The 14,180-nt window shown below is 45.8% G+C and overlaps 2 protein-coding genes across 2 annotated transcripts in view; both read right to left on the reverse strand.

Annotated features, from left to right (window-relative positions):
- The window catches only part of LOC111874988 (methyltransferase-like protein 7A), a 211,416-nt gene that overhangs the window by 157,682 nt on the left and 39,554 nt on the right, over positions 1 to 14,180 (reverse strand). The gene's annotated exons all lie outside the window — the stretch shown is intronic.
- On the reverse strand, positions 4,951 to 7,121 carry LOC111874987 (fork head domain transcription factor slp2). Its single transcript, XM_023870917.2, has one exon. It carries the CDS (start codon positions 6,637 to 6,639, stop codon positions 5,428 to 5,430), a length of 1,212 nt encoding a protein of 403 aa, XP_023726685.1. The 5' UTR covers positions 6,640 to 7,121; the 3' UTR covers positions 4,951 to 5,427.

Below are 14,180 nucleotides of genomic sequence, written 5' to 3' on the forward strand. Positions count from 1 at the left end.
TGTTAAAATAAGTACAATTTGTTCTGATACCAAACTGTAAAGAATTTTATTTAAAATAAATCACGTGGGGAGGAAACCAAAATGATATATAGCCCAGGGCCAATCCTAGCCTATACATCTTACACCCATTCCTTACTTCAACCATGCGTGCTATATAGACTATCCCATCACTGTTTTTACGGTTTAAAGAAAACACAACTATTTAAATTCATATTAACACAGCGATTTAATGTATTTATATATGTATATATTTTACAGTGAAATATTTAAAAAAAAAAATGTACAACAAATATACACAGAATACAATATACAATAAATACATTTTAGTAAGTGTATGTAAGTTACTTGTTGAGTATTTAGCGCGTGTCATGGCCTACCTTATTACTGCGTCCACAAATACACACGGAGATACACACAGCTGACCGCAGGTTTAATGTGACTGAAGATGTCCGATAGGTAAATTCGGACACAGAACAAAAACAGTCCGCGCTTTTGTGCTCTAGGGCATATACACGACACAGTGCGACTGACGATCCTAGCTTCATTCTTCGTCCAAAAGAGCAGCAAATCCTATTCACTGTTTAGGACTATTATTATTGGAAACAGAGCAACGACTACAGAAATCAGGAGTGACTGATGTCTCTATTTGGTTTTTAAGTCACACTTCCGCTGAGGACGGACCTAACAGAGATCAATTTTAACAAAATATCAAACAGTCACGGCGGCTTGTATTAACTCGACGTAACTGCAGGTTCAGATGAATGCGAAGCGACTGACGTGGAGAGACTGGAAATAATATCCCTAAGTAATACCAAGCCTCATCTCAACAAAGCATATGAATGTGAAATGCTAGCGTTCTTAAAAATGTATGCAGGATTTCATGTTTTTATGCCGTTAAATATTAAGGTTGCTGTCTACTGGGATATGACGCCGCGCAGTTTGGTAAACACCAAAGTTGCAGATAGATATGGTGCCTCTGTCTTCAGGGTAGAAGAATGAAGGCAGCAGTTGTCTCCTAAACATTACTACCTAAATACCAAACTACACGGCGTCACATTCTAAGTTCCAGGAATCCTCTAGCTTATGCTTGGTGTCCCTTGAAGCACGAGTCAGAGTATGTCTGGCGGTTTACCGGCAATCAGTTCTTCTTGCCGCCAAGCCCCTTGAGGTTCACGACCAGAGATCTTTTTTTTTTTTTTACAACTGAACATTTGCGGTCATAGTTACATTCATTCTGATGACAGAATGGGGTTAAATTCCTTTTAAATAGTATTTAAAATTCCAGTCCGTACCTCACAGGAAACACAATCCGTCTCCATAACAACGCCCAACCGGTTAATGTTGTTTAGGGAAATAACCGCTGTTTATTGTGAGAACCATACAGAACACATAAATACACTGTGTGAGCAGAATGCAGAGTTTTAGTATCTTGAAGTCCGTACCTCACAGGAAACACACTCCATCTCCATAACAACGACCAACCGGTTAATGCTGTTTAGGGAAACAATTGTTGTTTATTGTCAGATACAGAACACACAAATACACTGTGTGGGCAGAATGCAGGGTTTTAGTATGTTAAAGCAGGTGGTACATATAGTAACCACTCGACTTTAAATGGCTAATAAAATATCTGGTCCCCATGAAAACAATGTGGAATACGTATAATTTGCTTCTTAACAGTTTTATAATAAAAATAAATGACGTTTTCCATGGGAATACTGAAAATGAGTACCCGTGGTAGCGCCTGCTCTGGATGTGTCAACGTAAAAAGTAATAATTTAGTCTTCTCAGTATCTTCTTTGTACAGAATCTACGCGTTACTGGGTCAAATATGTTCTGTTCCTTTGTTAATAATGAAGCGGTATCAACTGCAGAAGTTATTAAACCTATCGTAGGCGAAGTACGAGTAGGGTATAAACGTGATATAACAATTTTTGGAAATAATAATTTGGTGCGGACTGTTTCAAAATATCGTGACTTTCACCAGAAGCAACTGAAGACAATGAAGAAAGCTCAGGCTCCTAAAACATTGACACTTACTACACAGAAAAGTATCATTGAAGGATATTGTATTCGGAGATGTAACGCCGTATAGTTTGGACTCCAACCGAAATACACTTGATATACCAGAAGATCGCAGTCTTCGCAGCCAATGCTGTGAGAACCTCAAATCCAACATCGCTCTTGGGTTTGAGGTTCTCATGACGGTGGTTATGAAGCGTCTTAAAATGTGTCCAAAATATCTCTGAGGTTGCGTCATCATCATAGAGTGATGCAGGCAATTAAAGTCATCATTATAAAGTCACTAGATTCCATTCTCAAGGCAGAATGAGAAGCAAAATTGTCTTATTACAATCCTCGTTAAACGAGCAGGGACTTTTCTTCCGTAAGGTTGCCTACTCAACATATGACGTAGCGGCAGAGATATTTCAGACGAACTATGTATCTTCTGGTGTCTGATGTGTGTTACGCTGAAAGACGGGGTTCCCTTTCCCTCGGTGCGAAGGATAATGAATAATGCGATTTGGTTTTGCCAATTCGACGATTCTAGATTCTGGATTTCAACTGGGGGAAAGAAAAAAAAACGGCGAAACATCCCAGAAGATGGCAGAATCCTTCAAGCATATTTTTTCTTACAAATTTTCAAAATTAAAAACAGACCAACGATACAATTTGCATAAGACTGATCCTCACAAACGTAGCTCTTATGCGGCAAGGTAAAATTGTCCCTGTGTTTAACTAATTAAGCATGTTTCCTCGGCATTAATTTGAGGTGGGTGGTCAGCTTCACGTCCCAGCCGCTTTATCCTCGGTATCCATTGGATAAGAGAGTGGGTGGGCCCCAGAGCTGGTCTGAATGACATGGAGAAGTGAAAATTCTTGACCCTATGGGGACTCGAACTCCGAACCCTTGGCTGTCAAGCCCATACCCAGTCGCTATCCCGACCCTTATGTGACTCTAACGAATTAGGAACCATGAGAATTCCAGGAAACCTTTAAACTATATATCTATTAAGACTTTCCTGGGATGTGACTCCGTTTATCCATTTAGAAATTCAGTAAATTTCGGAAGGAAGTATTGTGTCCATCCTCATAGTCTAATACTAATCCAAGCATAGCTCCATTTGCTGTTTGGTCAACAATTTAACCCTGAGGATGGAGGCAGTACGTTTCACAGAGATGTTGATGAACTTTTGCCGGAATATCAAATCCGAGTGCTACTGGCACCTCAAATCCAAGAAAATTCTTTTCACACAGCTTAGACATCCTTCTTGCGTCAGAAAAATAATTAGGTAATTCTAAGATAGAAAATACGCCACCCACAGCAAGGAAATGAGGGTAACAGGTGCCCCTCCCGAGGTTCAAACCAGGTACGATGCATCACGGCAATTCACTCCCTTTACCAGATGAGTTAACCTGCTCGATTCTGTGTAAGAAAATGGGAATAACAACTTCACCGAGCTCATGTTTTCTGGGATATGGCAACGATTCGGAGGAAGTTCTTGGCTCCATCTTCACGTCCGAAAATCCCTTCGCAACTTTGATAATAGTCCACAAGACTACACGGCGTAACATCCTAGTCATTTCTGCGAGAATCTCAAATAACTACAACAGAATAAACGCGTAAGAAATGTTTTCTACCTGAATGTAGAAGGCAATTCAAATATTCTCAACCATCCTGTGGTAGCTATCAGGCTTTCTAAAGGCAGACAATTTCCATATCACAAAATTTGACGTCTTGGTGACGTCACTAATCCGTGTTTAGTATTCAGAAGTCGTGTGTCACTTCTCAAGGAGCTTCGGATTATGACCGAATTTTCCGTTGCTTTCCTCAGTGCCTGCAGAATATGAAGATTGCTATCGTCTGGCATGTTACACCGTATAGTCTGGTATAACGCTCCCAATATTTGGAGGAACCTGCGGCCTACAGCTTCGGGGTAGGAGACCATACCAGACTACACTACGTCACATCCCAAAAGACAAAAATCTTCCTATCTACTGACGTCATAACCAATGTCCTATTTACGTCTACGGCCTATAATTTGTGTAGTTAATACAGCGTCATGAAATAAACACAGAAAGAGATAGGGCTGTAAAGGTCGTTGCTCGAGAGGAAATTTAAGTTCGGTTTTTACGGTTCCGAATTCTTAGGATCAGTGACCCAACGGCAAAGCAGAGAGAGTGAAAACAGTTTGCCTAAAAGACCACAGGTAGCTTGTCCTCAACTACCCTCCGCTCCCCCCCCGCCCCTTCAGAAATTCTCCCCAGTCTTCCAAGCGAGAGATATCGCTAAACATGAGTTTATTTCGGACATTTTCCGTTGTTTTCAGTTTTTTAACACAACTTTTCGAAAAATGGATCTAATTTCGTCGTCGGATATAACGGACGGTTGATTCTACTTGGCTGGGCCCGTTACAGTGAGCTGGCCCGATAAATGACATTAACTTCCTAATCGTTGGTCCAGTTATTTTTGTCCCTGCTCAAATTGCCGACACCAATCGTTTCTAATCATTGGCCAAATTACTGGTACTGGCTCTTTCTAATCCCTGCTCAAATTACTGGCACCAATCGTTTCTAATCATTGGCCAAATTACTGGTACTGGCTCTTTCTAATCCCTGCTCAAATTACTGGCACCAATCGTTTCTAATCATTGGCCAAATTACTGGTACTGGCTCTTTCTAATCCATACCTCAGCTACTGACATTAGTCGTTTCTAATCAGACACTGGTTGTTCTAATCCCTGCTCCAGATACTGACACTAGTTGTATCTAAAATCATTGGCCAAATTACTGACACTAGCTCTTTCTATTCCCTGCTCAAATTTTTTTTTCCTTGGCACTACAGCCCCAGTGGGCCTAGGCCTACCTCCATGAACTTCTCAGTTCACTTCGGTTTTTCTAGATCTTACACATTCGGTAAAACTCCTTGGGCGGGTGATCAGCTATTTCTAATCCCTGCTCAAATTACTGATACTAATTTTTCCTAATCCCTGGTCAAACTATTGACACTGGTTATTTCTAATGGGCCTGTGAGTAGGTACATTCCATCCCTTATACCTGATGATTGAAACAGATCCGTTTTCCAGAATGCGGTGTTTTCGAAAGACTCAACGAGCATGAACAATTTCTAAATCAGTAGTTATGTTTGCAGTTAACATGACTCCATCAGAAACATTTAGAATGTTATCATGTGGTTTACATCTAACTGCAATAGAAACAGCTCTATCCTGCAGACTACATTCAGATTTCAACAGAGATGATCTATGATCGCAAATGAACCCGTTGCAAATATTTAGGCCTACGTCAGACAGACTGACGGTTCTCTCTCCTACACCTAAGGCCTCACTGCAGGAACATTATTTCCAAACCGCCTCTCCACAATAGCTGCAACGAATTTTGACTAAATTTACCGCGAGCGTCGCACAATTAGCTGGGCCGTGACGCCAGAACGGTGATGGGCTTGAAGACGGGTTGCTGGGCTCTACTGGGCTGTGGTTCTGGGCTGCTGCTACAACTGGACGACGCCGTCGTGGCAGTAGGTGCCGCGGTCTGCACCAGCGGCGTCGAGGTTCCTGCCAGGGACCGTAGCGTCGTGTAGAAGTCGTGGTACGGCGCCGGGGATGTATACAGACCTGGGTGCTGTAGCCGTAGCGGGCCGTACTGCGCCGTGGGGGCTGATTCCGGTCCCAGGAGACGCTCGACAGAGAACCCGTGGGTGGCGATGGGTTTAGGCAACGGCTGCAGAAGGCCAGGGTACGGGTAGGTGTAGCGATGGTATGGGTTGCAGTAGAGCGGCGAGAGGCCCCAGGGGCCGGGGTAGGCCCCTCCTGCAGGGCCCAGACCCCCCGGGTAGAAGCCTGTAGTCCCCAGAACCATGGTGCGCTTGAAGGCAGCCAGGCGACTCCTGCTAGCCGCCGTAGAACGCCTCCGCAGTTTGCCCGTCGTGCCGCCAATGAAGACATCCGCGCTACTCGGGTCTAGCATCCAGTAGTTGCCCTTGCCCGGGTCGTCATAATGACGGGGCACTTTCACGAAGCACTTGTTCAACGAGAGGTTGTGGCGGATCGAGTTCTGCCAGCCCTGCTTGTTCTCGCGGTAATACGGGAAGTTCTTCATGATATATTCGTAGATGCCGTTCAAGGTGAGACGCTTTTCAGGACTCTGACGGATCGCCATCATGATGAGCGCATTGTAACTATATGGGGGCTTCTCGGTTTTCTTCTTATCGGCCTCGGCCTTGGCGCTGTCTGCGGCGACATCTTGTTTGTCTTTGTTGGTGCTGCAGTCTAGCGGCGGCGGGGTGGCACCTCCCGTCACGTCGAGGTCACTATCTGAGTCCGAGCTACTCATATCGGGGCTGGAATGAGCCAAAGTGGGGCTCATGTCGGATCTGCAATGCGCCAAAGTGGGGCTCATGTCAGGTCTGCAATGCGCCAAAGTGGGGCTCATGTCGGGTCTGCAATGCGCCAAAGTGGGACTCATGTCGGGGTTACAATGCGCCAAATTGGGGCTCATGTCGGGGCTTGGGGCCCGCGAGGCTGCCACGGTTTCCGGTAAAATGGCGCTGATGCTGAAGGACGATTTGAGAGGCGTTCGGGCCATTACTAGAGGATGTAGCGGCCCCTCTATCTTGACCATGGTGACATAGGAACGACAGGGGAAACAATAAGGCACCCCCCCACACAGTTCAGGCTTGACTCACTGTAATGAAATTCACTCACTATACTCCGACTACACACAGTTCAAATTATTTCAAGATGTAGACTGATGTAGAAGTGTCTACAAAGTTCAGTTCCTCACCACAGATACATGAATGTACGTCAGAGATTACAGATGCAACTAAATCAACTGAGAATATTTGTTCCTAACGTACGAAGTTTAAACCTGTTTCACGTCACACGGAACAGTATGTAAAATTTAATTCACAGTTTTCCATTGTCTATCGTTTCCTTCTTCAGAGATGTTTGTACGAATAAGGAACAGTTCTAGGCACACAAACGAAAACGGTTCCGTTCACACACACCCGTCACAGTGATCTGCTGGCTCTGGCTGCCGGAGTGACACAACAGATGCGCAGACGAACTCGCTTCCCTAGCCCCAGTAGCGGAGGACTGACACGTGCAAATCTCCGGTCTGCCTCTCAGCTTCTGGTGGGGTTTTCTCTCGCGCAGATTAGAAAACTCCGCCCCATTAAACCACGCCCAAGCCTCGGTTGCCTAACCAATCAGCGTGAAACACTGCCTCACAATAGGGCGTTGCCACAATCACACTGTACCAATAAGCTCACAAACAAGTGAGAAGTTACAGGAAGTATAAACCTGTTTCTGCACACGCATAGCAACCATGTTGGTTACTTTTATTGTGTGTTACTATGGATACATCAAGATAGCGTGTGTGTCCGTTATTTCAGTTTGGATACGTGGAATGTAACACGTCTGTATAGGGCAGGTTGGCTTCTGACAGTTGCGAAAGAGATATCAAAATATAAATTATAGATTTGTGGGAGTATATGAGGTCAGCCGATCATGGAGGCCGCGCGGTCTGAGGCATGAACTGCCTTCGTCCGCTCCAACGCTGAGGTCGTAGGTTTGAATCCCACTCGAGGCATGGATGTCTGTGTAGACGGGCTGATCCCCTGTCCGAGGAATCCTACCAACTCATGAATCTAAAAATGCGGCCATGGAGCGACAAAGGGCTGTACAGTCATTGTTGAATAAAAGTGTGACAGGAAGTCATATAAGGAGCAGGGACAGCGCAGACGGCATAGCGACTAACAAGGACCTGAACGGCCGAGGGGTCGGAGTTCAAGTCCCGGTAGTGCCAGGAATTTTCTGTTCTCAACGTCGTGCACACCGGTTCTGGGCCCACACAGCCTCCTATACAATGGGTAACGAGGTTCTTTCATTGGAGGTGAAGTGGCCGGGACGTGAAGCTCACAAATCATCTCCAACCAGTGCCGAGGTCAAGAAGATGTGGATCTATACAACCACTCTTCCATACGCCTTCATGGAGTAGTGTCTAATTATTCAAGCACAGGGACTTTGTCATTTTGTGCCTTCCGCTGGTTGTATTCCCGATGAAGCGGATTTTTTCTTCAATTTACCTAATCCTTCCAGCCGCACTATGGCCCTGGGATCGACTCAGCCTCTAACAGAAATCTTCCTGGGGGTAAAGGCTGATAACATCACCGCCATCTGTGAGCCGTTGTCCAGGAAAAAATGTGGGAGCCTCGACGTCTCACAACCATATGGGCCTTCACTGCCTTTACCTTTATGTACATACGAAGGAACAGGGCTAGTAGCATATCCAATACTATCCGGTACTATTGCCCATTTATACTGCCAACTGACATTTTCAACAATAAAACTATGAAATAATAGTTCGGTAGCAGCTAGTACTGAAAGATGACCACTGAACAGAAACCTCAGCCAGCTCTATCCACCTCCGAACCTCCTAACCCATCCTCTTAAAGCACATCTAAATACCATCGTTCAATCTCCTCTAACTTGTAAGAAAACTTGTTCCAAGAGGAATTCCCTACAAAAGTTTCATATACAATCTTTGTTTCTTCCTTCTCCGGACGGAGAGAGACGTTAAGGTAAATTTGTCCCTGTGCTCAACTTACTAAGCGGTGTTTGGGGGAGATTTCTTAATTTCGGCACTAGTTGTAAGTAAGTGGTTAGCTTCAAGCCCCGGCCGCTTTACTCCCAAGGAATGAGCCACCAGTACCCATTGGATAGGAGGCTGAGTGGGAATCCAGAACTGGTGTGGGCGACATAGACAAGAGAAAATTCTTGCCCTTACTGGGACCCGAACTCCAACCCCTCTGTCCTCAAGCCCGTAGCCAGTCGATATACCGACTGAGCTATCCCGGCTCATCTCGGAGAGATATTAGCTTACTTTAATCGAAACAACATAGTAGGTTTCATAATTTTTCTGATGAAGGAAGTAAAATCAGCTTCAAAACGATATGATTCTTTAGTCAAAAGAAAACTTCGTGAATTATTCAAACTACACGTTACACAAAAGTGCAACATTGTTAGGTTCACAATATTATATTTAAGCATCCTGTTGCACTCTACACGATAAATGATACAAACTCCGTCCTAAGTGCAAACAATTGTTTGCACTTAGGACGGAGTTTGTATCATTTATTGTTAGGTTCATTGAGCTATTTAGTTAGCTATTTATCGAAAATTATGTGTACGCCCCTTTACAATTCTATTGGGTCTGTCAATTAGTTAGTGAGTTAGTAAATAACGCTGTTGATAATTATGTGTACTACGGTACGGAAGACCGCCTCTATGATCTAGTGATCAGAGTTTCTGGCTACAGATCCAGAGGCCCCGGGTTCGATTACCGGCGCTACCAAATTTTTTCTGAGAAGTAGTGGGTCTGGAACGGGGTCCACTCAAGCTCGTGAGGATAACTAAGGGGCTATTTCAAGGAAATCGCGGCTCCGGTCTAGAAAACCGAAATTAACGGCCGTGGGGATTCGTTGCGCTGACCACGCGACACTCTCTATCCGCTAAAGTTGGCACTAACTTCGCCGACAAGCGGCGGTCGCTCGGTCGGTATAGTTCGCTTGCGGACTCAAGGCACGGATTGTTTTTACAGTACGGAAACATTTTCCAATCTTAGTTAGTTAGTTAGTAACACTGCTGATAAGTATGTGTACTACAGCATGGACATCCTTTTCCAATCTTGTTTGGTTAGTTGGTTAGTTAGGTTCAGGGAACAATAGCAAGTGAAGTGTACAAACTGTGAGAGCAACGTTTACATGTTATTATTATTAGTTGGGTCCTCTGAAGCCCCCGGTTCCCCACGACATGCGCTGTTATGAAGCGGAGTGTGTGTGGGGGGGGGGACGCTTAACAAATCGTGACTGACCGTGATGGATCGGCCCTTACGGTGTCACTAACTGCTACATAATCTGCTGCCTGCATTGTGATTGTGTTCCATCTTATTGTGACTGACTGCCTGCCTGCCAGCAAACCAACAGCTGTGCGACAAATCATGACGACGTGTTCGCCTTATTTAACGACACTGCATCAAGTTTAACGCCGTTCACTTCTGAATAATGTACCGCCTCCTTCTTCAGGGTTGAAGATTAAGCCAAGCAAGAAAACAGCAAATATGAAGGGGGAATCGAAGCTTCAACTCTGGAGCTAAAACATTCTCCTGAAACGTCAGTGAATTTCTACCAAACTACGGGGCTTTAACCCAGTAACCGTTGCGAAAGCTTAAACTCGAACAAGTACGGCGACGTCACCTGAAAATGCCTTTTTTTTGGAAGGGGGGGTAGGATTTTACGCGCGCATAGTAAAGTCCCTATGCTTTGTTAAGCACCACGCCATAAAGACGTATGGTGGAGCGGATGTATAACTCCAAGCATTTTTAACCTCAGAACTAGATGTAGAGGTAAGTGGTCCAGCTACGTGACTGGGTGGAACCGAGGACCTGTCAGAACTCTAACACAGAACAGAAAGATGTCTCTTATCCATCGGAAATCGAACTCCGATTCGTCTATCATCCAACTCGTAGCCTAATTTGTGACTTATATTACGATGGTCATAATACGTATTTAACAGCATATGAATGATTCATTTGGAACGACATGGAAAGAGGTGGTCGTGGCCTATTCGAAATACTATCCCGACATTTGCCTGGAGGTACTGAGGAATCCCTCACTCAGGATAACCGGTATAGCTCTTTAGGTATAGCGGCAAGCTATAGGCTCAACTGGCGGTGTTCGATTCCCAGCAGAGGCAAGAAATCTTCGGCTTCTCCACATCCTCCAGGCCGCCCCTGTGGTAGTTTCCTCAGGGTTAACGCGGCCGGGGCGTTAAGCTTACCACTCACCTTCATCTAGTGTCGAGGTTAAGAATGATGGAGTTATACCTCCACTCCCCCCATGTCTGCATGCAGTCTCCTATCGAACCAGTACCGACGGCGCTACCCCTGGGTGTCAATCGTCCGGGGCGTGAAGCTGACCACTCACCTCTAGCTAGTGCCGAGGTTAAGAGTACATGGATCTATACATCCACTCCCCCATACGTCTTCATGTATTAGTGTTTAATTAATTAACTGCAAAGACTTTATACCTCCCGCAAGCGAGCCTCGAGGGTTACCACTGCGCTAACCGGCTCTCCCCTCCACTCGATGCTGTGTCTAGTCTGTGTCACTTAATTTAGCGAGATTTGGCCGCAAAGGGCGCTGTGTCTGCAAATGCGGTGATCATTGTGTTGGAAGCACCCTGTAGCCGCAACATTTGACCTTCCGGCCGCTGCTGGGATGAATAGTCCCCTAGCATAAAGGACCAGCACAATATTGTTATGTATTTATTAATACTCTCACAGTGCAAGCTTGATGCAATTAAAATAAATGGCTTTCGCTTCCTCGCTGTCAGATAAGTTTCCAGTGTGACAGTGCGGTCTCAGGGCAGCCAACCTTCAAATGTGTCTCTCTATATGTTGATTCAGGAGAAGGGGGAATTGTGGGATTCGGCGCTCCGCCTCCACCTACTCCTCTCCCCCGCCTAAAATGTTTGTGACGACATAAAACAGCTACTGGTTGGACGACAGAGGGGTCAGAGTTCGAGTCCTGGTACAGTCAATAATGTTCTGTTCATCACTTCGTCAAGACTAGTTCAGAATCCCTCCCAGCCTTCTATCAAATGGATACCAGGGGTAAAACGGCCGGGGGCGTGAAACTGAGCACTCACCTCCAACTAGAGTCGAGGTCAAGAAACTGTGGATCTATGCATCTGGACAATGCAAATGAGGAGTTTCATAACTTGTACTCTTCTCCAAGTATAATTAAAATGATCAAGTCAGGGATGATGAGGTGGGCAGAGCATGTAGCACGAATGGGGAAAACAAGGAATGCGTATAGGATATTGGTGGGAAAGCCAGAAGGAAAGAGACCACTGGGAAAACCAAGGCGTAGGTGGGTGGACAATATTAAAATGGATCTTAGAGCGATAGGATGGGATGGTTTGGATTGGATTGATCTGGCTCAGGATAGAGACCAGTGGAAGGCTCTTGTGAACACGGTAATGAACCTTCGGGCTCCATAAAATGCTGGGAAATTCTTGAGTAGCTGCAGATTTGGCTTCTCCTCAAGAAGGGCTCAGCTCCATGAGTAAGTAAATACGAATACAGAACAATTTGTCGACTCTGTCAGTCTATAGCGGCCAATGGTCGGATGTTTTAGGAGCAATAAATGGAAGAAGGACTTAGAACCAGGCACCGTCGTCTGTCTTCAGGTACAATACCTGCATTTGTCTTCAGAGACTGAGGAAGGCCATGAAAACGCCTCAGTAAGTATAGTTTGTGCCCCGGGCGAGATACGAACTCAGCACACAGTCGATAGCAAATTCCCCCTTCCCTCGATCTCTGGGACTTTCCTCCCACGTTGGTAGCCCTGCTAACTGCACAATAACAACTGATTACCACACAGCGGAACCCACATCTTCGCTATATGGTGCCTAGCAAGGCGTGCCACTTTTGTTTTGATTCAAGTCTGCTTGTTTGCGGTATATTGTGCGTCTGGGTGAGAACGGGCGAGGAGACAAAACACGGAAACAAGACATCCGAAGTGGGAGCAGCTGCCACGCTTTGGCGAGCTGAGAGCCGAGGGGGTCAGACGTGACGCTCGGCCCAGCGAACCGAACCGCCTTGGGTTCGCATCCGTAAGAAGCTGAGACACTCATATTTCTTTCCCTCCGTCCACTCAACGACACTGATCTGGGATAACTCTGGAAGGACAGAGATGGGCAACGGCCGGAACTTATATTAGCGAGAGGCAAGAGATTATCTCTCCTCCACAGCATCCAGACCGCCTCTCGGGCCCACCCAGCCTCATTTCCGGTGTCCCAGTTGTCCTTGTGCTTAACTAATTAAGCACTACACCATGAAGGCGTATGGAGGAGTGGATGTATAGATCCACGTTTTCTTGACCTCGATAGAGCTGAATGTGAGTGATTAGCTTCATGGCCCGGCCGTTTTACCGCCGGTACCCACTGGATAGGAGGTTGGGTGGGGCCCAGAGCTGGTCTGGACGGCACGGAGAAGAGAAAAATTGTTGACCCTACCAGGACTCGAACTCCGACCCCTCGGTCATCCAGCCCGTAGCCAGTCGCTATACTGACTACGCTATCACGGCTACCAGCGGCCTTTTCTTTGGAGATTATTTTGTCGGTGCGTGAAGGAAACAATTCATGTCAATCTAGTGTCGAGGCCAAGACTCCACTTCCCCACTTCATTTCTTCAGAAATTTTTCCTGAAAAAGGAAGCAATACCAGGGTAGGAATCGGCAGGCAAATGTCTGTGTCTCGAACTGGAGTCTCCTGCAGTTCCAGCCTACAGAAATGCGTCTTAACCGCGGGGGCCCGTCCACACCTGCGCAGCGGTGCATTTACATGATAATCGCCTCTTAATGGCTCCCACAGCCAGACCACAAAGTTAGTACCCTATTGTTGTTATCATCCGTGTCCCAGGAAACGACTCAGTTAATACATTTCTATGGCCGTGCCATTACTCAGGCCGCTCGCTGTCGGCTTCCCATCTCGGCGGCTCGATTTCGATACTAAGTCAGATCTATGGGATTTACGGTGGACAAAATGGCATTAAGATGGTTTTCTCCAAGTACTTCGGTTTCCTCCTGCCACTTTACATGATACCAACTGTGCCATACACATTTTTCATCCGGGAGCTGGTAAAATAGGCTGTCTCACTCACACCTCATGAATTGGAAACGGTGTTTTCTATGTGGTCCGTGCCGAGATGTTGTAAGTATAAGTGGCTTAAACTAGGCGGCGGTCAGGCATATGACCGTTCAAGCGACTAGACTGCCGTGGTAGCAAATGCTACTAGAAATAGGGCATAGTCTGCTGTACTGAGCCAAGACTGACAGAGGGCTTGTATATAGTATACATACTATATATTAAGACTCAATTGTAAATAAGTGTACATAGTGACAATGGACTAACAGTATCGACTATGACTGACAAATGACAGCACGAATCTCTCGTCAGAGAGGGCGCCCCACATGAACAGGACAGTAACTAAAAAGAAACATCTGATCATGAGCCCCAGCCGGGGCTCGACATCAAGACAAACTGACTGACCGTCAGTCGCAATGTGACTTTGACTTTGACAATGAGTTCAGTTGTAAGC

This window comes from Cryptotermes secundus, unplaced genomic scaffold (assembly GCF_002891405.2).
Source record: "Cryptotermes secundus unplaced genomic scaffold, Csec_1.0 scaffold868, whole genome shotgun sequence".
Lineage (NCBI taxonomy): Eukaryota > Metazoa > Arthropoda > Insecta > Blattodea > Kalotermitidae > Cryptotermes > Cryptotermes secundus.